The sequence below is a fragment of the Marmota flaviventris genome, chromosome 9 (assembly GCF_047511675.1).
Source record: "Marmota flaviventris isolate mMarFla1 chromosome 9, mMarFla1.hap1, whole genome shotgun sequence".
Classification (NCBI taxonomy): Eukaryota; Metazoa; Chordata; class Mammalia; order Rodentia; family Sciuridae; genus Marmota; species Marmota flaviventris.
This window is the reverse complement of record NC_092506.1, coordinates 80948591-80974587: the sequence shown is the minus strand read 5'-3', so window position 1 is coordinate 80974587 and position 25997 is coordinate 80948591. Positions and strand designations below refer to the sequence as shown.

General features: G+C 35.8%; 1 protein-coding gene across 2 annotated transcripts; it reads right to left on the bottom strand.

Annotated features, from left to right (window-relative positions):
- Positions 1–1618: 1618 nt before the first annotated feature.
- On the bottom strand, positions 1619–23522 carry Med17 (mediator complex subunit 17). 2 transcript variants are annotated; one of them, XM_027951381.2, is made up of 12 exons: positions 23143–23521; positions 20427–20593; positions 17851–18070; positions 16147–16283; positions 15971–16055; positions 15481–15633; positions 14502–14632; positions 13154–13338; positions 8909–9046; positions 5393–5510; positions 3297–3456; positions 1840–2152 (listed from the first exon to the last, which is right to left on the bottom strand). In XM_027951381.2, the coding sequence occupies exons 1-12, from the start codon at positions 23390–23392 to the stop codon at positions 1941–1943; spliced, it is 1956 nt and encodes a 651-aa protein (XP_027807182.1). In that variant the 5' UTR covers positions 23393–23521; the 3' UTR covers positions 1840–1940. The 2 variants fall into 2 exon arrangements, with proteins under 2 accessions (XP_071472724.1, XP_027807182.1); XM_071616623.1 differs by lacking the exon at positions 3297–3456 and having other exon boundaries at positions 1619–2152; positions 23143–23522.
- Between the last annotated feature and the right edge of the window lie 2475 nt (positions 23523–25997).

Here is a 25997-nt window from a genome sequence, read left to right as displayed (position 1 = left end):
TAGCCACTGAGCACATCCCCAGGCCTCTTATTTATTTTTTATTTTGAGGCAGGGTCTTGCTAAGTCGCTTAAGGCCTCTCACTAAGTTGCTGAGGCTGGCTTTGGACTTGTGATCCTTCTGCTTCAGCCTTCTGGGTCCCTGGGAATACAGGCATGTGCCACCATGCCTGGCACACACACAAAAAAAAGATTTTGAAAGCTGCAGAGTAATACCAATTCTTTACATTTTCATGGGAGATTGAAGCCAGGGCTTTAAGCATGCTAGACAAATGCTCAACCACTGAACTGCACCCCCAGGTCAAGATACAATACCTTCAAAAGAAGAGGAAAAAAGCAAACAAAGGCACAAAGGTATTATATCATGGCCTACAATCTTCACTACCCACCTCCTCTGGTACTGGGCACTGAACCCAGTAGCACTCTACCACTGAGCTACATCCCCACCCCTTTTTGTTTTTTCAGACAGGGTCACCCTAAATTGCCCAAGTTGGCCTTGAATTTGTAGTCCTCCTGCTTCAGAAGCCTCCTGAGTTGCTGAGATTACAGACATATACCATGGCACCTGGGCGTAACTTTTTTTTTTTCTTTTAAAGAAAAAGAGAGAAGGTGGTGGTATAGGCCTTTAATCCCAGCAATCCAGGAGGCTAAGACAGGAGGATTGCAAGTTACAGGCCAGTTTGTGCAATTTGGTGAGATCCTGTTTCAAAATAAAAAATAAAATTTATTAAAAGGGCTGGAGATGTAGCTCAATGGTATGACACCCCTGGGTTCATCCCAGTACACAAAAAGAAGAAAAGAGGTGGAGAAATACAAAGGATTTTATTATTGATAATCTTATAAATTATTAAAGTAGAACATTTTAAAAATTGAAAGCTTTACTTATAAGGAGACCTTACATATATTATTTTCAGTGCTATTAAAAAGCATATAAGCCTCTTACTAATGGGAATTCTTCTGGCACGCTTTAGAATGGGGTAAGTACAAACATACTACTTGAAAAATCAACCCATTAACCCATTACTTTTTTTTCCCTTTGAGAAAGCAGAGAGCTAATGGAAAAGACTATAACTAGAGGAAGCAATCCAAGGGCTACCACAGGGAGCTGGGCATGAACATGAACTTAGTGCTGCTCATGAGGTCTCTCAGGTGGGAGAATAGACAAAAAAGACAGATACAGTTTTTGTTTTGTTTTGCAGTGTTTGGGATTGAACCCAGGGCTTCATGCATGCCATGCAAGCGCTGTACCACTGAAGTACATCCCAGCCCCAAATCTGCAGCTTTCCATGCTTTCAGCTGCCCCTTCCAAACAATTTCTATAACTACCTGCTTAGACCAAGATATGCAAAAGAAGACAAATGGAGAAGAAATCTTCACTTACTAATACAGGAGCACACCCTAGGAGCCCTAGAATTAAAGGGAAGACCTGTTCCTCTGCTGCCATGTGCTTGTATACTTCAAGGACAGGGTCTGGCTTCATCAGTGCAAGTGAAGTTCTGTAAGAAAGCTAGATGATAGAGTGTCTCAATGTCCTTATGTGATCTTTTTTAGAAACAGTGGAATGAGAAGTTGATTAAGGAAACAATTCATTAGGGCTATTAAGAGCTCGGCAAAAATTGGAGATTTTTTAACTACACACTTTATTTGATGCTAACATCAAAGACTGGGTATTTTAAACAGCAAATTTAATCCCCTCCATTAATAACACTTTCAGGTTAACTGCAGTAAAAAAAAAAAATGTATTATTTTACATCTCCCCATATACCTACAACTGTACATAAACTTCTGCATTTCAAAGTACATCACTTATAAAGTGAAAGATTTCAAATTGCTAGGAAAACATTTACTAATTATTATTTTTAAATAATACTCCTTTGGAAGATTTCTCTTCTTTGTGCTTACAATTAATTTGCAAACATCTCAAGTCAATTTCAGGAAAAAAATCATAGCAGACAAGGGCTAAGTGCAGACATAAGTAGCTCCATTTTATAAACAAAGTTTCGACCTTCCATTTTATTCCACTGAACTTCTTTAAATGGCCCACGAAGATGACTCCATTTACCATCTTGTAAAACATCACTTTTTGGAATGTCTTTACACTGGTTACGGGGAAACTGAACCATAATCTTGCTGCCACTTTCAGGTCCATTACGAACTATGGAGAAAAACCAAAATAGTAATTACACTCATTTTTGCAAACCAGAAAACAAGGATAAATCCCACAACTTTATTCTACTGTGAATATAAAAATCCTTATCACTTCATCAAGTTAATCTTGTTAAAAGTTCTTTTCAATTTCAATATACTAACTTTCTAAAACTAATTTACACACACACACACTCACTCCAGGCTGGTATAAATATCTCTGATTTACTGTTTATTAAATACAAAAATTAGGCAAGAAGAATTTTGGCGTAGGAAAGTCCTACATTTTTTGAAAATCACTGACTTGTTTTTTAAAACACATTCATTTGATAATTCAACTTTCAATAAGTAGGCTAATATATAAAGCCTACTCAACTATTCAGAATAAAGACTGGAAGGCATAAAGGAAAGATTATTCTGAATTAAGAATATCAGGTTTTAATGAGGTTTTAGCTACTAACTCAGGAAAAACAAAAGAGGTAATTTGAAACTCCTAGCAGTACGGGACAATGGGTATAGAAGAATGCATGTTTAGCATATGCAACCCTCTGCATTTAATCCCTATCACCAAAAAACAAAAAAGAAATTCCTAGCAATAAAAATATAGCAATGACTAAGCTTACAGAGTCAGACTAGGATCCTGTGGGGAGATATTTCAAACTACCCAATTTTTGAATTTTAAAGTATTAAGAGCAGATAGTAGAAAAAGATCATACTAAAAATTTAAGTCCTACAAATGTAAAATTTAAGCTAGATAATGTATGTGGGAGTCCTATTAAAGTACCCACTCATCATAGGTGCTTAATAAAACAGCTCTCTTCTATTTCATCCCTTTATATTTTTGGCATCAGATATTATTCTTTCCATGTTTACAGCTATATTTTTTAAAGTTTTTATCCACAAAATGTTTGGGTCTGCAGTAGTAAAAATGTTGATGACACTTTACAGAGGATCTACTAGAAAATGTGCTCGCCAAGCTGAACATTTTTATAACTTCTATAAAGAAAAGTAATAATCTCATTTTGAATAATAAGTATTATCAGATAAATATCAGTGTATGTACGTTAACTACTACTTTTACATATACTTAATTATTAAAGCTAAATATTAAGGTCAAACTCCCAAAGGTCTGTTCTTTAAAAGAAGCAGAGTACCTGAAATAGCATAGTCACCACTCGGGGAGGCCACTGTTATGGCAGAGGCATTGCCAATACTCTCTATGGGCCCAAGTCCCACATGATTACTGAAGCTGAGTACCTGCCAGCCCATAACCTTGGCTAGCTGTTGAACTGCATGAACCTGATGCTGTGACATCTGTGGATGAAAAAAGAAATTTGACTGACAAACAGCACAGATATTTACTCTGCAATTTGATCATGCTCATAAACTGTTGGGGTTTTCCATGTCTTATGTTTGAAGAGTCCTATTCTATGTGACTACTAGGGAGAAGGAGCAGAACCCCATCTTCCACTGAAGTAGCTAAAATTGCCTGATACTCAAATCCCTTGTTTACCAGCAGCTTCAAAACAGGCACATGAACTAAACTTGGCCAACTGGAGTCTCCTGATAGATCACTGAATGTAAGGCATCACTAAAAGTAGCAAGCATCTTCTACTCCCTATTCAAATCCAGTCTCCACTGAACTTCTCTGCCCTGGGAGGCTCAAGTGTTGGCTACCAGCTTCTATGTCCTCTGACTTCAGGCAAAGGCAGCCACCTATGTAATGAGGATTATCAATGAGACCCAGCAAGGTGGCAAGGAAGAGAGTGTGATAAAAGCATTTATTCCCCTGGTACTTTCCCTGTGAAGTTATCCAGACTGGTTGTTTATTTTGACAAAAGGCTGCTGGTCTCATCAAGGTGGCTTGTTTTACATTACTCTCCCGTTTAGGGTTCCTATAACTTATTCTTTCCCCCAACCCTGGCCTAGGACTGGTGACTACTAAGACCCTGGGGCCTGGTTACCCAGTTTCTACTAACAGCAAGTTACCACACTGTGGCTTGGTGGCTCTCCTACACCCATAATGTTGTACATAGACCCTAATCAACAGATCCTCCTGAGTATGCCATCTTTTTTTTTGGTAGGGGACAGGGTACCAGGGATTGAACTCAGGGGCACTCAACACTGAGCTACATCTCCAGATCTACTGTGTATTTTACTTAGAGACAGGGTCTCACTGAGTTGCTTAGCATCCTGCTATTGCTGAGGCTGGCTTTGAACTCTGGATCCTCCTGTCTCAGCCTCCCGAGCCACTAGGATTACAGACATGCACCACACACCCGGCTTGTTACCTGTTTCTTGGTCATACGCTGAATGAATGCATTCTGCCACCAGTGGGGGATGCAGTAGTGCCAGGATAGCAACACTGCCATTCCCCTAGCTTCCTTTGATCCCTGCCATTTGCAAACCTTCACCTCTAAACTTCCCATCAATTCTGGGAGTTATTCAGTAACATTCCAATACATTTTTATGTGTGTGCTTGAGCTAACCAAAGCCATTTAGGATATAATTAGCTAAGAGCTGTCATGCCTCACAAATGCATTTTATGTATTTGGCACCAAAGAGGCAAATCAATATGTAAGATTACTGATGCAAGAATGGAGAGTTTTAGTATTTTTTTCCCTTAATTTTATGTGGAGTAAAAAAAAAGTATTATACACTAGTATTTCAAAAACTTATCGTTTCTCCCATAATTCAGCATTTCACTAGATTAAAATTCACAAACAAGATACGAAAAGTACTGCCTTTTATAGATGAAGGACAGACCAGAAACTTGTACAGTGTCACAAAGCAAGTTTGTGGTAGAGTGGAGACTAGTACCTAGTACTTTTCTAGACTGCCTTAATATGAGGAACTCTCTCTTAGGGTTAATGATTAAAATATTCCACTTCTTTTTATAGATAATGGTCATTATAGTTTTGTATCTGACCCCCTTTCTCTAATTTTCTTAGGTTAATACTTCACTTCTAGTTCTGAAGAGGCTAAACCTCAGCAATCTGCAAAACAAGAAACTTGTTAATCTCAAAACTTGTTCTTCATCCAAAACACAAAGTACAACAAATCTAAGAATTTATCAACACTTTCGACTAACCAATAGGTCACAAATTATAATGTTAAAAATTAAATGAAAGAGGGAAACACTGATTTTCTCCTTATATAACTTACTACATTTTAACTACTTCTTACTCAGTTTGCTCTTTAAGCAGTTATAAGAGGAAGGGGCTTATGATCTGTAGTCTGCAACAATTACCTGAGATAGAAGAAAATCCTGTAGCTCCTGCTCCTGATGAGACAGTGTAATTACTCTTCCATCTCTGTGTACAACTCGAATCTGCTCAACTCCAATATTCAATTGCAGCTGAATGGACCTTTATAGACACATACACTAAAAATCAGAAATGTTCAAAAAATATATAGTACTACAAACAGTAAAACTTAATCATGGAAAAATCATAACAGTTTTACTATGCTACACCAACACTTCTGGGGAAGAAAAGGTCTTCTTTGGTTCAACTGAACAATCAGACTCATTGCAGATCACAATGAACATCAGTCTACTCAGGAGGTCAACATCAGATGCTCTTCTTCTAAGGCAGTCCACACAGAAGCACATGCAGCTGTCTACATAGCAGCAGTACACCTTTCTTATGAAAAGATTCATATTGGGAATATGTATAACTGTAGAGGAATATTTCCAGGGTCCCCATAAGAGAGATGCTCAGTTTTCCCATTCAGGGAAGTCCAAAGTCATCCCCATCAGCATTTAGAATTCCCTTCAATCTGCTGGATGAGGTGGCCCCAGTGGTTCAGGAGGCTGAGACAGAAGGATCTCGAATTCAAAGCCAGCCTCAGCAATGGCGAGGTGCTAAGCAGTTCAGTAAGACCCTGTCTCTAAATAAAATACAAAATAGGGCTGGGGATGTGGCTCAGTGGTCTAGTGCCCCCTGAGTTCAATCCCTGGTATCAAAAAGAAAAAAAAAAAATTTTTCCCTCAATCTAGATACAGTTTACCATTTTGGGATCATGTTTCAATAAACAATGACACTTAGTAATACAGATCATATCTTTCCTTATCGGGTTTCTCAGAAATTGGGACTATAGTTAACCAAAGGTTAAATTTTCGTACAGAAAATAAAAAGGTTTGGCTCTTCCTGAATTAATTAGCAAACAATTCAGAATACATACATTCTATTAAACTGGCTTAGGTCAAACAAAGAAACTCATAAAATATTCAATAAATAACATTCAGATCACTACAATTTTCTAAAACAACCTAAAATTTCAGCAAAGAACACACAAGAGACTGGAAATCCCTCAAATTACATAACTTAGATAAACAAATATAGAAAACAGCACCGTCTTTCTATGTTTGATATATATATATACCTCGTTTTTAACATTGTTTTATAGCAAGTATTTGTGAATAAGGTATTTTAATAATAGTCTACATAACGTTTTGATTTTGATGAATTGAAATTTACATTGTTTTTTGAAAGAAAAACACAAAACTCAGAAGGCATAAAGAAAAAACATAAATCTAAGCAAATTTTAAAAATAAGGGTATAAAAGAATAGGAATTCTTATTATATACCATAGGTAGGAACATACTTGTGACTACCACTTTGAAAAACCATTTGTAATATGACTAAAAAATTTAAATGTTCTTATCTTTTGATCCAGCAATTATATCTGATAAAAACTTTATCTAATAAAGATATATTTGCACATGTAATTAAGTTAACTTTTCTGGCACTCAGCAAAAGTGTTCATTAATAGAGGGTTAAAAGTCTTGATACATAAAATGAAACACAAGGCTGAAAAAAGAATGAGATAGATCTATGTGTTCTGAAAAGGAATGTTTTTCACTGACATAACATTTCAGAGTGAAAAAGCACAGAAATCAGGAATGACCGCTAATATGCATAGTTTCTTTTTGGGGTGACAGAAATGTTCTGAAATTAGAAAGCAATGATAATTATATAACAGGGAATTTAAAATTGCTATGTGAACCCTAACCCTTATTTTAAAAAAACACACAAATCTGTGTAAAAGAAGCAGGTTATAGGTGAAATAAATATGCCTGTAAATGCAGACTTTCCTAGAAAGATGTGTAAGACTGTTTAACATGGCTGTTCCTGAGGAGTTGTGAGGACCTTTAATTCTAAATGTCATAAACTAACTCCAGCTCTAAAAGATGAGAAAAAAGGCATCTTATTAGTCCCTTCTACTCCCTGATGCCCTCTCATTCTGTCAAGGCTACATTATCACTAAACTTTCTTCACAGAATTTACATTGGGTTCTATAATTAAATCTAACAGTTGTTTTGGTCTTGGTTCCAGACACAAACTACTGAATGCTGATAATTTTTTCTTCCTTTTGTGCTCACTCACTCAATATTTTTTTTTTATTTATATGTGACAGCAGAATGCATTACAATTCATATTACACACATAGAGCACAATTTTTCATATCTCTGGTTGTATACAAAGTATCTTAATACTAATTATTTTATTATGGAAAAAAATTAAACACAAACAGAAGTAGATTATAATATAATGAAGGCCTATGGTCCTATCACCCACCATAACAGTTTAAAGACCCACCCAAACTTGTTTCATTTATATTCAACACCCCCCAACAAACAAATTGCCCTGATTATTTTATTTCTTGAAGCACAGAATTAGAAAACTATACCATAAGGAGAGCGTTTACTCCATTTATGTATAATGTGTCAATATGCATTCTATTGTCATGTATAACTAATTAGAACAAGTAAAAAAAAATACAAAAATAAAAAGAATTAGAAAACTATGATCCAGCTTCACTCTACCTTTTTGCCCTGGAATTTCAAAATTAATTTTTTGTTCATTGTATGCTCTTTTTTAATCTTCCATATTTGATCTTACATTATCTACTATTTTACATTTAAAACACAGTGAATTAAAATTTCCATAATGAAAAACAGCATTATAAATGCATTTTCCACTCATACTCCAAATGGTGGCAATTTTGTCTCTCACAGTGTTTTGCTTGCTGTAGTTAGTTAGGTATGTCTGAATATGCAGCTAACACTTGAAAAATAAAAAGGTACTCACAGATCCTGACAAATGTATGCTGGCAGTTCTCTCAGACTAACCTGGAAGAAGGAATTCAGCTATATCTTGTCAGTTGTTAAATTTTGTAGAGGCTCACCTGAGACCCAAAACCCCTTTTCATGGCTCCTAGCCAACTGTATTAACTTCTGATGTGTGAATGCAAATCAAATACACTGCATTTCCATTAATGGACAAAAATCATTCTGACCCCTTCACAGACAGACAGCTATCAACTTACTTTTAAGGGCACAATCATGAACTGGATTAGACCCAGATCAATACCAGCTCTGATGAGAAACTTCAGCTGTTCTAGGCACAAAATGGAGGGTATGGGCTCTAATATAAATGGCCTTCTTTACTTCTTCATATACCCTAGACTTGCCACAGCCTCTAAACATGAACTAAACATTAGAGATGGCAAGACAGCTTTCTATTCAGTGCTGGAGTTTACCTCTTACTGTAGCTTAAATGTGTGACATTTATCTAAGAGACACTATATTACATATTCTTACCTCTCATTCTCACAAACACTTTATAGCTGATATAATTTGCTGGAATGTTATGCCACCCAAGCAAATAGAAACCAAAAGCTTAACATAATCACTCAACAAAAACCAGGACATAACAAGCATCTTAACATTAGACACCTACCTTTTATTTTTGATACTTACTTGCATATTTGTTCATAACCTTGTGATGTGATTAAAACTTTCACACTAGATTCATAAACATCATTGATATTTGACCAATGAGCCTGTATCTGAGGATCCTCAATGCGACTTGCTAAGCTGTCAATGGTTGCAGCAGTTCTTTTAAAGAAAAGAAGGTAAAATTTTTAAAAAGTCACCATATAAATGAAAGGATTTAAATCACTCATAACATTTTCATGAAAAATTGGAAATTAGATGAGTACTTTTGAAAATGTTACCACTTTAAAAAAAAGATCTTAAAGAAAGGTACAGAGAGTTCTAAGAACCTCCCACACGCTGCACTGATGTGCTGGTGCTCAGCTTCACATTATAACATGCTGTGGTCACACACCTGATTACCACAATTCAGGATGCATTTATTCCCTTTTAACTCCATTAGTTTGGTCTCACTCAAGAAAGCTTGTCAAACCACAAGTGAGAAAGATACTTCTCTGGTACTAACTTGAATATGAATCATTCATAAATGTCTGTACTTTATCCCTGGTAACAAATGACTTGGGACACATCCACAATTATACCTATTATTGTAATAGAATCATCATCATATTCAAGAAAAGCTGGAGACTTTAAATACAACCAAAATCTTGGGCTGAGGATATAGCTCAGCTGGTAGAGTGCCTTGCATATATAAGGCCCTGAGTCTGATTCCCAGCATCACAAAAAACAAAACAACAACAATAAAACCCTCCAAAAACAAAAACAACAACAACAAAAATCCTTGTACTCCATGAGAGAAAATATAATAAATACAAGTGAGAAATGAGATTCAAGTACTCATCATATACCAAATATTGTAATGAGTATAGTATTACTTAATCTAACAACCATTGTGTTAGATAGGTACCATCATCTCCATTTTTTAGAAGGAAAGAAAAAGAAATTTAGCAATGTTAAGCAATATGCCCAAGGTTACGTAGCTGCAGGCTAGGCTGCAAAACATGCGAATCCAATTTCAACACCAAAAACCAGGGAATTTATTTCCAAATACAGTAATCTTTCTTTTGTATCTTACATAATAGTAACTGTTTAGATCCAAAGCATAAATCATGGGGCTAGGGTTGTAGCTTAGTGGTAAAGCGCTTGCCTAGAATGTGTGAGACTCTGGGTTAGATTCTCAGCACCACATATAAATAAATAAAATAAAGGTCCGTTGACAACTTAAAAAAAATACTGAAGGTCCCTAGTTTCTAATTATCTGGAAAGACAGCTATTTCTTATGCCCTTCAGATAATTCATAGAATATTTAACTTTATGTTCACTCAGAAATTCTCAAGATTAGTAATACACTCAAATTAACAGCTTTTGTCACTGAAATTTATAAATGGAATATTAATAGTAACCTACTATGTAATACTTTACTGTTTCTAATTTACTGGAAAGAGAAAGAAAAGCCTTGAGAAAATAGGAAAAAATAAAAATAGCCACTGGGGACAAGGGGCTTTTACATAAACACCTGTAAGGTTAGCTCCATTATGGTGTCTTATATCAGTTCCTAACTTTTTCTTCTTTTTCCATGATTTGTTTCCCTGACAGTGCTTTGAAATTCCTATAACAGATAGATATATATGTGATAATATTCCACTCAGCACGTATCAATAAACTGGAAGTAAAAAATACCTAGTAACTGAGAACTGGGAAGAAAACAATGGAATATTCACATAATAGTACATAACATGACTACTAAAATATATTTGAGAAGCATTTAATGAAAAAGAAAAAAAATTACAATATAATACTAAGTGAAACCAGGATATAAGATTTTATGATTCTAGGACTAGGGATGTGACTCAGTGATAGAGCACCTGCCTATCATGATCAAGGCCCCAGGTTTGATTTCCAGTGCCAAAGAATAAAATAAAATAAAAAACTAAAAAATATTTTAGAAGATGGGTGTGGTGGCACTCGCCTGTAATTCTAGCTGCTCAGGAGGCTAAGGCAGGAGGATCTTGAGTTCAAAGCCAGCCTCAGCAAAAGCGAGGTACTAAGCAACTCAGTGAGACCCTGTCTCTAAATAAAATATAAAATAGGGCTGGGGATGTGGCTCAGTGGTCGAATGCCCCTGAGTTTAATCCCTGGTACCAAAAAAAAAAAAAAATAAATTTTTTTTTAGGATTCCAGATTTGTTTAAAAAAAGAGAGAGAGAAAGAGAGATAAACTCACCCCAACACACATGTGTAAAAATACATTAATGTGTTAATAGATTTCACTGTATATAGTATTACATAGATGGGTTTTTTTTCTTTACTGTTCTTATTGGACATCACATTATTTGTATAACTGGGGCAAAATTAACATTTTTAAAGTTTTGCTGCTTACAAGATGGGTACTTACTACTTTCAAATTTATAATAGCGATAAAGACAGCTATTTCTTATACCCCTCATATGATTCATAGAATATTTAACTTTATGTTCATTCAGAAATTTGCAAGATTAGTAATTCACTCAAATTAACAGCTTTTGTCACTGAAATTTATAAATGGAATATTAATAGTAACCTACTATGTAATACTTTACTGTTTATAAGGAGTTTTGGCATATGTTTCTTAATTTGATCCCAAGATCAATCTTATATCCCCAACTAAAAGGAAATAAGTATAGAGCCAAAGATACTAAATGACTTGCCCAAAGTTACTTGCCAAGTGATTGAACACTGGCTTATTAAACACATTTTTCACCCTAAATACCTTACTCCTTCCACTGTAGCATATTATCTTCTTAAACATATCTTCCTAATTCATTTAAGTAAAAGCTGAATGGCCTAAATTTCCATGCTAAGACTATGAACTAATTATTAATAAAACTATGATTGTATCAGCAAGGAAAAACTGAAAATCAACAATAAAATATCAATAATAAAATACAAGATAAATAAAGTATTGACTGAATGACAATTCTGAAGTACTATCAAGGCAAAATTATGAATGAAGTAAAAACTGACCTCCTCACCAAGTACCAACAATGAAATAGAAGAGCCACCCTTTAGTACTGAAAAAGATAACATTATTTATGTCCAACCACATCAAGTACCTCTGTAAACAATATGCATAAAAGAAAGAAAATAAGACTAGGAGATACATGGACTTGGGCACATTAGTTCACAGTCTTAGAATAGAAATTTAGATCATTCAGCTTTTAGTAAAATGAATTAGGAAGACTTTAGAAAATACAGGACAAGCCTATAATTCTAGCAACTCAGGAGGCTGAGAAAAGAGGATTATAAGTTTCAAGCTAGCCTTAGCAACTTAAGCAGGACCCTATCTCAAACAAACAAACAAACAAACAAAAAGGAATAGAAATAAAAAAAAGAATAATTAAAAAAAAAAAGGACTAGGGATGTAGCTTATTGGTAAAGCATCCGTAGGTTGAGTCCCCAGTAACAAAAAAAATAAAAATAAAAATAAAAAAGAAAGAAAAAGATAGCATGATACCATGGAAGGAGTAAGGAATTTAGGATGAAAGATAAATTTAAGCTGGGGCTTAATCACTTACCAAGAAACTTTGAACATAAATACCAATTTTGTTACTTTTAACTTTGTAACCTTAGGCAAGCTTCCCTATATTCTCAAAGCCTCAATCTTCTCACCTGTGAAAATGGGGTTAACACTACCTACTCCAAAGAACAGAATTAAATAAGTAAATATAGGAAAAAATTCTTCCAAATCATAAAATGTTTGGGAATAAGTATCTCAAAGATGGGTTACTGAACAAAGTATGGTGTTCTGCTGAGAACAATGGCGCACTCCTATAATCCCATTTAAACAAAGTAAGGGAATCACAAGTTCAAGGCCAGCCTGGACAACTTAGCAAGACCTGTCTCAAAATGTTTTTTAAAAAAGGGTGGGGACTTAGCTCAGTAGCAGAGTGCCCTGGGTTCAATCCTAGTATTTAAAAAAAGAAAGAAAGAAAGAAAAGGAAGGCAGAGCGGAAGGAACGAAGCAACTTGTCCTAAAGCATGTCCCTAGTCAGTAATCTTTGCAAACATTTGCTGTAGTGATAGTAGCAATACAGTAATTTAGATCAACCATGGATCAAAGTCTTCCCCACACTTGCTAAGACCTAGTCCACCACCATAAACTTTCACACTGCAGCCATCTTCCTCTCCCTGGAAAAAAAAGGTTGAAACATCCAAATAATAACATAAATGAAACAACTGTAGAAAGAGGACTACAATTTCAAAGAAAAACAGTAACTTTATTCATCCTTACCTACTCCTCAGAAAAATATGCTTTGCTTGTTTAATTATTTTTTCCAGAAGTCCTTCACTGGACTGTAATGAGTTAATTTCATTTTTATCAAAAGCTTGAGGACCTGAAAGTCTCATTCTCTTGTGGCCAAAAGGTGCACTTGCTGGGTGAGGCATCATGATGGAACTCAAGGTCTGTTTATGAAACTAATAAAAATAGCCATTTTAAATGACCACTAGCTATGGAGTAAATACTATACAATGTTCAATCAAAAACATGGCTCACATTTTGGAAAAAGAGAAGTCAATGGATATGAACTAAATACAAAAGAAATGTTGGCACAGAAATATATGCAAGTTATCTTCTAGATCATGCATAATACAAGTTTGTAGACAAAAGGGCCCCCTCTCAAGCTGTAACTTTTATTTTGAAAGTTTTAAAAACAAAACAATTATTATTCACAGAGTCTTATCAAGAGAATGCATACAATCAGGACATAGTAATCCCAGTACAACCTCAATTACTGGTTCCCAAACCTGGCTGTCTATTAGAACCCTGGAGGAGCTTTTAATTTTTTTTTTTTTTTCAATGTTTAGAATTTTTTTCAGTGCTGGGGATTGAAGCCAGGGCTCAGTGAACTCAGTCCTAGCCCCCGAGTGTCTTCAAAAAACACTGGCTCTTAAATTACCACAATTCAGCCAGATTTTTGAGTGAGTTAAGGAGGCTGGGCTATGTACTTTTATAAAGTTTCTAAGGAGATTCTAAAGAAATTAGCCTTAAACTATGAATCAGAACTCTGGAAACACAGTTGGAGATAACCTATGTGTAGAATATGTCCTGAAGTAACTCAATATCGCCATTCACAGGCCATGGCAATATACTTTTCCTCACCCTCTACCTTAATCAGAATCATCCTACCCTTGGCACCCTTTATCATATGCTTCTTATATTTCTCTTATACAATTTGTATACTTGTACCACTAAAAAGTAGGCATGGAGCCAGGCATGATGGCACATGGCGGCCTGAAATTCCCAGTAACTCAGGAGGCTGAGGTAGGAGGAACACAAATTTGAGGCCAGCCCTGGAAACTTAGCAAGACTGTCTCAAAAAAAGGACAGGGAGTGCAGCTCAGTAGTAGTGTCCCTGGTATCAAATACACATCCCCCATCACCACACACACACACACTCTTGGGTACAGGTACTGGGTTAGGATCACCCCTGTATACCTGGGCATGTAGCAAGGTTCTTTCATTTCAGGTAGTCAATGTTGTTGTTAAATGAATAACTGAGGCACAGGCAAGGATTGGTGCATAGTCACTGCCCTGGACATGATTACCACAATGCAAAGAAAAATGTTTATTTCATTACCTCTCTAATCAGTAGATGCAAATTATGCTCTAAGACATAGAGGTGGTCCTCTGGACTTTGCTTCTCAGTAGCAGATTTTTGGGATTTCTTATCATTTGAGGAATGGCACAAAGAAATAGATAACTGCAAGCCTATTTACAAAAAGAAGCAGGACAGACACATATAAGCTAAGATATAGACAGGTACAAACTGTCTTCATAAAGTATAATCAGAATCATTTCTCAAAAAGGCACAGGCTTTATGATTAACATTTTTATATGAAAATGACCACTCATGAATATAACAAACTCATATGTATTTGGATGATTCAAATTCTATTGACCCATAATATGGCTGCCGACCTTAAATTGTGGCTGAAGACTGGTAAATATGCCATATAATTATTTTTTTTCTTCCTACCTTAAAAAAACCAAAACAAAACACAAGGTTTTTGCTACTGTTGATTTTTTTTTAAATACAGAGTTGGTATCTGGTCTTGTCAACTGGAAGACAGACACCCTTCCCCTGCTCCCATTAGAACTGGGATGGAATTTTTCACTTCTAAAACCTATTCCTCCTTCCTAAGGACACAATCCTAAGAATTTATGTAAAATATAAGTGCACAGCTAATTATAAACTGAGTTTTAGAATAAGTAATTGCTCTTGAATAATAAAAACCCAATTTCCACAAATTAGAAATATAATAAGTAAACATTTTTAAGCTAACATCTCATTTAGACAGGACAGTATCCCTGGTAAATCTTAGTTGTTTAACTGATGCTGAAGAGTAGCCATGCTAGTGTAAATATTTTATATACACTGCTTTAAAATCCAAGAGTTACACTATTTAGTATAGAGAACAGACTTGGAAGTGTAGCTTGTGTTTTGTGCTTTACTGGCTGCTATTCTGGATAGCACACTACTCTCTCTTTGCTTTTGTTATTCCCCCTACACACCCAAACAGCTATCCATTCCATCTCAAAGAATTATCTGATCATACTCGGAAAGGGCTGAGAGATTATCTGGTTTTTCACCACAATATGCGGGATCTGTGATTTGATCTGAACAGCTTCCCGAGAGAGTTGTGCAAAAATTTCTTTACATAAGAGAACATTTTGTGCTGCTTCTAATTTTGTCTGCCAATGTGGTGAACCTGAAAGACAAAAGGTTTATGTATATATCAACTTCTAACCATTTTATGTATAATCCAGCTTACATGAAAATTTGAATACATAAAACAAGTTTGGAAAACACTGCATTACTATATACTCTTTCTAAAATATAAAAATCTTACTTCTTTCACACAGAGAAAACTAGTAAATAAGTTCAATTTAGAGCAAAAAAAAATTGCACAGCTATTCACTAATGCTTTATTTACAAATTATAAAAGTATATTTCTAATTGTTCTTACTTCAAAACACCTATTTGTCTTATCTATATTTATTTTCAGTTTATCTAAAAATATAAATTAAGAAAGAACATAACTACACCTGGTTTGGATTTGGGCAGAGGTCTTTTGAAGAGGTTAACTGTGCCAAGATCACCTATGTCTGGAGCCTGTTTTTGAATGGAAACCTGTATGACAATAAAAACAAGGGGGAAAAGTCAGCAAACCAGCTTCAGGGCAATTGATAAGAAGTTACTTAAAAAGTGCTTTGACAAATACCTTGATGTATGCAGACCCCTCTAAATCACTAGGAATTTGTACATCAAGAGGACAGTAATCTTCAGGTATCTTCTTATCCAGATCAATATCTGTATTCTTTATTACTTCAAATGTACCATGATGGGGAAAAAGAGACCCTAATGAGATATTAAAGATAGGAAAATAAAAAACAACATTAATTTAGCACATTTTATTAATTATGTAATACTATATATCCACATCACTGAATTATAAAATTAAGTTCCCACTAAAAATATTGTGTATTTTGAGCTGGGCATGGTGGCACACACCTATAATCCCAGCAACTCAGGATAATCACCCAAGTTTAAGGCCAGCCTCAGCAACTTAGCAAGGACCTGCTTAAAAATAAAAATATAAAAGGGACTGGAATCCCTACGCAACTTAGTAAGATCCTGTTTCAAAATAATAAATTAAAAAGTCTAGGGATATAGGTTGGTGGTAAAGTGCTCTTGGGTTCAATCCCCAGGACCCCCCCAAAAAAAAACTAAAAAGGGTTGTGTGTTATGGAGGAAGGTAAGAGCAGAACAATGAGCAAAAGGAATAAATGAAGCAGGAAAAATAAGTTATTTATCTTAAAAAAAAATTCCTTAATTTAATGGTATCATTATAATATGAACTCCACAGACCACACAAATTTTTGTAATGGAGTTTCAATAAAAATGGAAGTGTTTCTAGAAAATAATTAAACCTTACAAATGTACTACTTCTGGAGCTCAGTCTCTGTAATCAGGTTACAATTAAAAAGTGTTCTGAATTCAGCAATAGAAAGAAAAAAATAGTGCACACAATACCCTTTTTTCAACTAGTTATCAGATTTTGATGTGACTGTTTTTGAGCCATACAGAAATCTGGGTAAATCTGTTAAATTATGTGACCTGTTGGCAATTAAATGTAACTTTTATAACAAAGGAAGATATTCAAAGTCTTCTTGCAATTAAAAATGATGTATTTGAATCCTTTCATAATCATGGGTGGTCATCCCAAAGAGAAATTAGGTTATATACTTGCCCATAATTATTTGTGGGAAAGAACTTAGAATTTTTAAAACCAGCAAGCACTGCTTTTACAGACCATCTACTAAAATGTAAAAATGGACGTATCATCTTGAATTCATGTTTGTAATAGGATTTCACTTTCAGAATTAAAAATTCCCCTATTCACATCAATGCAGAGGCATTTCAGTCCTCTAGTGTTTAACCAAACCACATAAACTTTTCTTCCTTTAATTTAAGCATAATGATGCCCTTGCTCTGGCAAATGAATCCTTTTTTTTTTTTTTTTTTGTGGTGTTGGGGATTGAACCCAGGGCCTTGGGCATGCAAGGCAAACATTCTACCAACTAAGCTACATCCCCAGCTCAAATGAATTCTTTTAAGATATCACTCTACAATTGCTATTTCAACTATCCAGCCTCATTCTTAGCATTCAAAGCTTACATCTCTGATCCAGGAGTCTTGTAAACCTCATCTCTGAACTTTCTGTTAAGTGTACTGAAAAGGTTTTCAAACTGAAACTAAACAATGAGTAGTTTCTGGCTTATGTGTACAGATATTAAATTTTCAAAATGTAACATGTAGCTAAGAAACAATATAATGTCTCCTTTCTAAGAAGGATGTGTATGTAGCATTACAATTAAACCTATACACTTACATCAAAAGCATAGTTTATAACAATTATCTATACCTGCACTTCTGTAGCTCAGATCCCCAAGAATTTTATCTCCAACTTTTCTAAGTTTCCAGTGTTGCCTTAATCTCAAGAGCTCAGAGTTGAAGTCTCTTTGTAGCTTGTTTTCTTGATTTTCCGTAACTGATTTAGTCAGTCTTTCCGCTCCCTTCAACAGTATTTGTGCTGCTCCAGCAAGTGACTTCTTTTTAGATATTAGTTGCAATGTCTGAGGATTCTATGAAAAACAATTCTAAACTGCAGTTTTGTATTATTTTTAGATGATTTTAAATTCAGAAACAAAACACCTACTCAAGAGAAAATTTAGAAATTAAAGAAAAGCAAAGAGAAGTTGGACGGGAGGTGAAATATGCATAATAATGCTTTAAAAAAATAAACTTAGAGCAGGCACAATGGCACAGAACTTTAATCCAAGCCTGAAATCCTATCTACTCAGGAGGTTGAGGCAGAAGGTTTCCAATTTAGCAAAACCCTGTCTCAAAATTAAAAAAAAAAAACATTAAAAGAGCTGGAGATGTAGCTCAGTGGTGAAGCACCTCTGGGTTCAATTCCCAGTAAGGTAAAACAAAACAAAACAAATTCAACAACAATAAAAAACCCTTATCTCCAGCACCAGTGGTTAAAAAAAACAACAACAACAACAACAACAACAAAAAACACATCTTAATTTATTTCTTTGGTCAATTCATATAGAATTCTATTGAATGAAAAACATCACAATGGACCAGAAATTAGAACATAACACTTGGCATGACTTTACCAGTGCTGGGTTAGGGTCCCTTCTAATGCACTACCATTCCTCTCCTTATATACTGCCATCTCTGCCCCCATCAATGTGTATACCCTTTTGTGACACTCACACTTGCAATTAACATCTAATCCTGCTTGGGTGGTAATTTAATGTGATGGCATAAATCATTATATATACAGACAGTACAATGATGCCTGACATATATTTGATTTAATGGATAAAATACATGACTCTAATGGAGTATAACTCAAAAATCATCTTGTATTATCACAGCAATTAAAATGCTTTTGGAATTAAGACCAAAAACATGTAGCATTAATATTAAATGTACTTTACTGAATGCTGACTTTTTTGATAACTGAATAGAAATCAAAATCTATATCATAAATACATACATATATGTTCATAATCACTACCAATTCATGTATTTTATTAACCAGATACAATTCCCAAAAGTCACAAAGTCAGATTTAATAAAAGGAAGATTGTAAGCTGTGTAAAAAGTCAAAAGCACATAAAATGTTTCACAAAAATGCCACAACAATCTTTTGATTATATTAGGAAATCTAAGACAAAGAAGTTCCTAGAGATCATAAGAAATTCCTGGAGAATGCTTTCTAGGAAAAGCACAGAATGGTGGGAAAGTAGTGTGCTGAGTGAGGTGCTGCAGCTCTGTCTTTGCTCTCTAACTACTGGCTTCACTGTAACCCTCAACAGAGTGTAAACTTCTATGGGCCTTAGTTTTCTCTCTGCAAAAGGAAGGAAGCTGATTTACTAAACTCTATAAAGTCTTCCAAAACCATGTCTCTAGATTCCAAAACTATTACTATATGAGAAATGATGTTGCAGACTCTTCATTCACCAATTCCTCCTTCAGCTGCCTTTCATTTTAAAATGTTAACTGAATATATTCTTTATCAAATATCAACAGTTCTACCCAGTTTTCAATATCCTCCATAATTCTGCATAACTTTTCCAATCAATCTCTAAAAAACTAGAGGGGTTAGTCAGAAGAGAGAACTGAGACTCAGAAAACAACTTACTTAAAGTCACACAACTAGTGAGGGCAGAAGTAGGATTTGTACCCAAGTCTCCAAAGTCATTTTATTATCACTTTTTTTTCCCCCTGCTATTCTGGTGATTGAACCTAGTGGTGCTCTACTACTAAGCTACAGCCCCAGATCTTTTTTTATTTTTCATTTTGAGATATAGCCTCACTAATTTGCTCAGGATGGCCTCAGTTGTGATCTTTCTACCTCATCCTCCCAAACTGCTAGGATTATAGAAGTGTGCCACCACACATGGCTTATCATCACATTGTTGTAAAATATATGACAGATCAAGGACCCTAAAAATTTGTTAAGATTTGGGAACCATGGGTATAGGGACACACACCTGTAATTCCAGTGACTCAGGAGGATGAGGCAGAAAGATTAAATTTCAAAGTCAGCCTCAGCAATTTAGCAAGGCCCTAAGCAACCATGTCTGAAAATAAAAATTAAAAAGGCTGGGGATAAGGTCCAGTGGTAGAGCATCCCTGAATTAAATCCCCAGTACCAAAAGGAAAAAAAAAAAAAAAAGTTTTAGGAACTTTAAATTATTATAGTGTTAATGAAATTTAACTCTTCCAAAGGTCAAAGGTATATAATAAAATAATAGAAGGTGCAATTTTGTGCCTTTGTTTTTGATTAGTTAATCTTCACATCTACATTCGGACTTAATTTTTCAAGAAAGGAAAAGGGAACAATACACACAACCAAAAAATGGTCCTGGAATGTATTAAAAAGCCCCATAAAGCTTATTCAATAAAGCCCATAAATACCTGTTTTGGAGGAAGTGCATCCTGAGAAACAGGATCAAGAGTCATAAATTTTTTATCTTTAACAATACTGAGAACATCGTACAGAACACACATCTCTGTAAGGGCACTTCTCAAATTGTTCCTCACTGAATCCCAAGGCCAAAGGGAAGGCTGAAATTTTACCAACCCTAGAAAATGGGAGAAAAAGAAATACAGAGGTGTTACATTGGATAGAAGATAGAAAACTCATTTAGAGTTTTAGAGTACTAATAGAAAAAATAAAATTGAAATAAAAAATATATTTTATTTCAAATTACTTTTCCCAGCCTGCCCATTCCCTATATACTTTCTTGAATCTTTATTAACATTTAAATTAACAATCCTACTACGGCAAAACAAATATGATATTTAATTTCCACAGGTTGTATCTATCATTATAACATTATAGATTTTTAAAATTATGCAAGCCCGCCCCCTACCCCACCCTTTTTGGTACTAGGGATTGAATCTAGGGGTGCTTTACCACTGAGCTACATCCCCAGTCCTTTTTAGTTTTCATTGTGAGACAGGGTCTTCTTGCAAGTTGTGAGGCTGGCCTCAAACTTGAGTTCCTTTTGCTTCATCCTCTCCAGCTACTGGGATTACATGTCTGGCTCTTATGCAAGGTTTTCAATGATCCTTTCCCTTCAAGCTTTTAGTATCTGAATAAGCAATTTAGAGAATTTCCAAAATACTGAAAAGTATGAACTAAAAAATGGCCTATTGCAGGGCATGTTGGTGCTCGCTTGTAATCCCAGTGGCTCAGGGAGCTGAGATAGGAGTTCAAAGCCAGACCCAGCAAAAAGCAAGAGGCTAAGCAACTCCCTGAGACCCTATCTCTAAAATACAAACTAGGGCTGGGGATGTGGCTCAGTGGTCAAGTGTCCTTGAGTTCAATCTCCAGTACACACCGCTCTCCCAAATTGACGTATAATGCCAGAACCAATTTTAGCTACTATTAGTACATGTTCCCTTTAATTACACGCACACACATACACATATATTTTATTAAATACATACTTGCTATACAGAATTCTAACAAAGAATGAGAGTAAAAAGTGAAAATATGCCAGGCATGGTGGGCTATTCCTGGAATCCCAGAGACTAAGGCAAGTTTGAAATCAGCCTCTGAAACTTAGGGGAGACCCTATATCAAAAGAAAAACAAAAATAAAAACCAAAAAAGATGAGGATGAAGCTCAGTTGTAAAGCCCTCCAAGGTTTAATTTCCAGTACTAAGGGGAGAAAAAATATTTTCCTATTCATTCATATACCTATATAAAGTCTGAAATGACTATAATATTTCTTATTATTATACTTAATCATTACAGCTGATAAATATACATATTCCCATTTTTCTATTACATGCTCCCCTTTCTCCTTTAATATGTTCTAGAGATAACTTCCACGTCAACCCAGATAGAACCACTTCATTCTTTAACATCATGATATTTGGAACTTGAATGCATAATACATTTAACCATTCCTCTTTAACAGACTTGTAGATTACTTCCAACAATGCTAGCAATTGTAAACATCTAGGACACATACTCATGAATATACAACTTTTTTGTAGGGTTAAATATTTAGGCATGGTATTGGTGGATCAAAAAAAATGCACATTTAAAATTTTGCACATATTAAAATCCCAAAGTGTCTTTATTAATTCACATTTCCAACAACAGGTATTAATAATCTTTTAAAATTTCTGCCAATTTTATGCATCTTAACTATTTTCATTTCTCTCCACTAATGAGACTGAGTTTACAATGTTTATTAGCATCTGAAGTCTCTCTTCTATGAGCTGACAGTTTATATATCTTTGGCCTAGTTTTCCAGTCATCTTTTTCTTTTCAGTTTGAAGGACTCTTTGAATATCAGGGATTATCAACCAATTACGTAATATGTACTACAAATACTTTTCCCAGACTGCCACTTACATTTTGCTTTATGGCATCTTTTTTAATTTTAAGTTTTATATAGTTATATTTTCCTTTATAAGGTCTATGTTTCCTATCTTAAGTCTCATATTTCCTAAGTTATATGATTTTTTTTGTTATTTCTTCCATTATTTTGTTTTACTTTCTTCATTTAGGAGAATCCAAAAACACACTGATGTTGCTTCTTTAATTCTCTCCTAAGTAGCCTCCTCCATTCCAGTTTAGTTTTCCCTATAATTCATTTATTACAAAGCATTCAGAATAATCTTTAAGAACACAATCTGTCTCCACTTAAAAACCTTCAAAAACTTGCAATTGTCTTTTTTTTGTGTGTGTGCGTGTGGTGTTGGGGATAGAACCCAGGGTCTTGTGCATGCAAGGTACTCTACCAACTGAGCTATATCCCCAGCCTGCAATTGTCTTTCTAACTCACTCTAAGACCACACAGCTAATAAGCCATAAGAGGTACTGAGCTCTTAACCACTAGTGTGACACATTATAGGCGTCTGGGTTTTTTTAAGTGATTATTGGAACACTTCACCAATGACATGGTCTCAACCACTCCCTCTCCGGGGGACCTGCACAAAGAGTCCAAGGAGTCCAGAAATGTTTGAGGTGTCCGGTTATGATAAAAGACGACGGTGAGATTACTACTGAGCGAGAGTGACACTTTCAAAGTAGTCCCACGCAGGCAATCTCACCGAGCGCGGGAGAGGCAGAGTGACATCATGCCGGCGGGCACAGAGACCCCAGCCCTACCTTCCTCGTCGTCCTGGTCTGCACTGGACCCCGCGCCCGCCCAATCCTGCGCATCGCCCTCGGCCCCCGCTGCCTCCTCCTCCTCGGAACCAGAACCCTGGCTGAAGTCGATCCTCTGGGCCAGACGCGCCAGATTCTGCGACATGGACAGCGGCTGCAAGTAAGTCTCAGTGCCATCCAGGCCCACCTCCTGGACCTGCTTCTCGCAGGCCGACTCGATGCTGATCCGCACAGCGCGCACCCCTGACATGCTGGCAGCTTCAGTGGGCTGGAAGCCGGCAAATCCGTAACCCTCCCGAAGCCAAACAGAACCCCAAGGACTAAAACAACTCCGGCACAGCGCCGTCCCCAGAATGCTTTGCGACGTTTCCGCCCCACAAGTCTCACGGAACGAAACCGGTGAGGCTCCGGAACTCCGGGAGCGTTTCCGGCTAAGGATCAGGTGTGTGAGGCGGAGCTTCCGGGTGTGTAGGAGGCGGAGCTTCCGGGTGTGTAGGAGTGTGCCACTGCTGTGGGAAAGGCGGGTTTTGACTCCCAAAGGCGAAGAGGCTGGTCTTTGGTGCGGGTCTGCAGTTAAGAGTTCTGTGAAAGCGAAGGGTGAACAAAGCTGAGGAAGAACGAACATTGGCAAGGAAAAGGAAAGGAATGATTCCCTGAATCTTGGAAATGAGAGTCCCGCTGAGAGTGCTGGGATTTGGGGGCTTAAACCTACACTAGAAAAAAAATCTCTGAACAGTTATAATTTAAGGGCAGTTTGAGGAAAACAGTTATGCGTATCGCCAGTTTAAATTATCTGGTTTCCGTTGTAAAATATTCCGTGACAGCTAATATTTTCAGCAAACAAAATTGTCACTTAACATGTGCTTAATATTTCATGCCTGAGTGAAAATATTTCAGTATGAGTCCCCCAATAAAGTGCTTCATTAGTGGAATAATTATTGCATAGGGAAAGATGGATTATTTTACGTTACAGAACTATAATTGGAGACTATGTATATCACTGATAGTGAATCTTTGCCAAATTTTGTTCTGACAGATATATCTAGATTTTTGAACTAGTTTCCTAAGATAGGAAAATAAGGTCACCGTGGTGCCATTCCATATTGATATGAGTATGTGGGTGTGTTCAGAGGCGAGTGAATTTTCGAAAGAGAAGTCTGTTTGGGGTTAAACAAGTGAATCTGTTCACAATCTTGTTTGAGAAGCACTGTGTTTACTCTTCATTGCATACATTTAAAAAAATTTTTTTAGTTATAGATGGACACAATATCTTTATTTTATTATTTTTTAATGAATTAGTTTATTTATTTATGTGGTGCTTAGGATCGAACCTAATGCCTCACGCTTGCTACACAAGTGCCCTACCACTGAGCCACAATCCCAGGCCCATTGCATACATTTTTAATTCCTAGTACTTTAGTTTTTATTAGAGGGGGATGATGAAGGGAGAAGGGATTGAACCCAGGAACACTTAACCACTGAGCATGTCGCCAACCCTTTTTGAGGCAGGGTCTTGCTAAGTTACTGAGGCTGGCTTTGAACTCAATCTTCCTCCCAAGTTGCTGGATTACAGGTGTGCCTCATGATGCTCTTGTGCCCTTACCACTGATCTACATCCCCAGTCTAGTCTTTACCTTTAAAAAAAAAATTATATAAATATATATATATATATATATATATATATATATATATATATATATATATATATTTAGTTGTATATGGACACAGTACCTTTATTTATTTTGATGTGGTGCTGATGATTGAACCCAGTGCCTCATACTTTCGAGGCAAGGGCTCTGCCACTGAGCCTCAATCCCAGCCCAAATCTTTACCTTTTAAAGGTACTCATACTTCTGTATTTGGCTGGGCTCTCTGTTGGCTGGCACACATACCTACTTAGGTTAGGCTCCACTTGTTGGTTCTCCTTCAAGTTATAGATCTACAGTCATTTTTATTTTTGCACCAGCTGGTTATTTAGGGTATGTTCTTGTGCTGATAGCAATGGTATAAAATAAAAGCCTTGATTGCATTAAGTCTGTACTATCCAAAAATTGCATGGTCACACCCAAAAGTCAAAGGTGAGAGAGGGGATGCTTTCAACCTCTTTAGTCAAGGACTAGTCACATGGCAAGAGGTGTGGATAAAAGGAGAAACAGGGCCAGTAAACTAGCACACTTGGAAAATAATTCAGTTATATTCATACTGTAGAAAAAAGTTACAAATGGATTAAAGATCTAAGTATAAAAAAGTTTCTTTAGTTATAAACAAGATATTTTAAGAAAATATATAAAAAATTAAATACAAAAGAACATATGAAAAAGAATGTCTTTAGAACATATCATAAAAAAAGGTTATCTTTATATGTAAGAGTTAAAAAGAAAGTAACAAACCTCTGTGTATTCACATCAACTTAAGAAATAAAAAATTACTGAAAAAAAATTACTGGGCTATGGTTGTGGCTCAGTGGTAAGGCACTCACCTTGCATGCCTCAGTATTCAGCACCACATTTAAAAAAAATAGATAAAATTAAAACATTGTGTTCATCTACAACTAAAAAAAAATTTTAAAAATACTGAGATAAAGTAGTTAAAGCTTCTGTACTCATTCTAGTTCACATCTCCTTGCGTTCTCCTACAGGTAGCTATGAATTATTATTTTATTTTTTAATTAAAAATTTTTATTTTGCAGTGCTAGAAATTGAATCCAGGACTTGGACACTCTAGGAAAGTGCTCTACCAGTGAGCTACAAACCCAGTCCTTGTGTATTTATTTGAAATCAGTCACCTATTGCTATATAACAAAACACCCCAAGGGGGGAAGGGAAGAGGGAATGGAAGGAGAAATACTGAGAAAT

Excerpts from the sequence above, each read along its gene's own strand:
- Med17 (XM_027951381.2), bottom strand. The coding sequence starts at position 23,392 with ATGTCAGGGGTGCGCGCTGTGCGGATCAGCATCGAGTCGGCCTGCGAG. Across the intron at positions 16,056-16,146 it reads AGGGGTCTGCATACATCAAG|GTTTCCATTCAAAAACAGGC; the intron begins GTATTTGTCAAA and ends ATTGTCATACAG. Across the intron at positions 15,634-15,970 it reads TCTGCCCAAATCCAAACCAG|GTTCACCACATTGGCAGACA; the intron begins GTGTAGTTATGT and ends TTTGTCTTTCAG.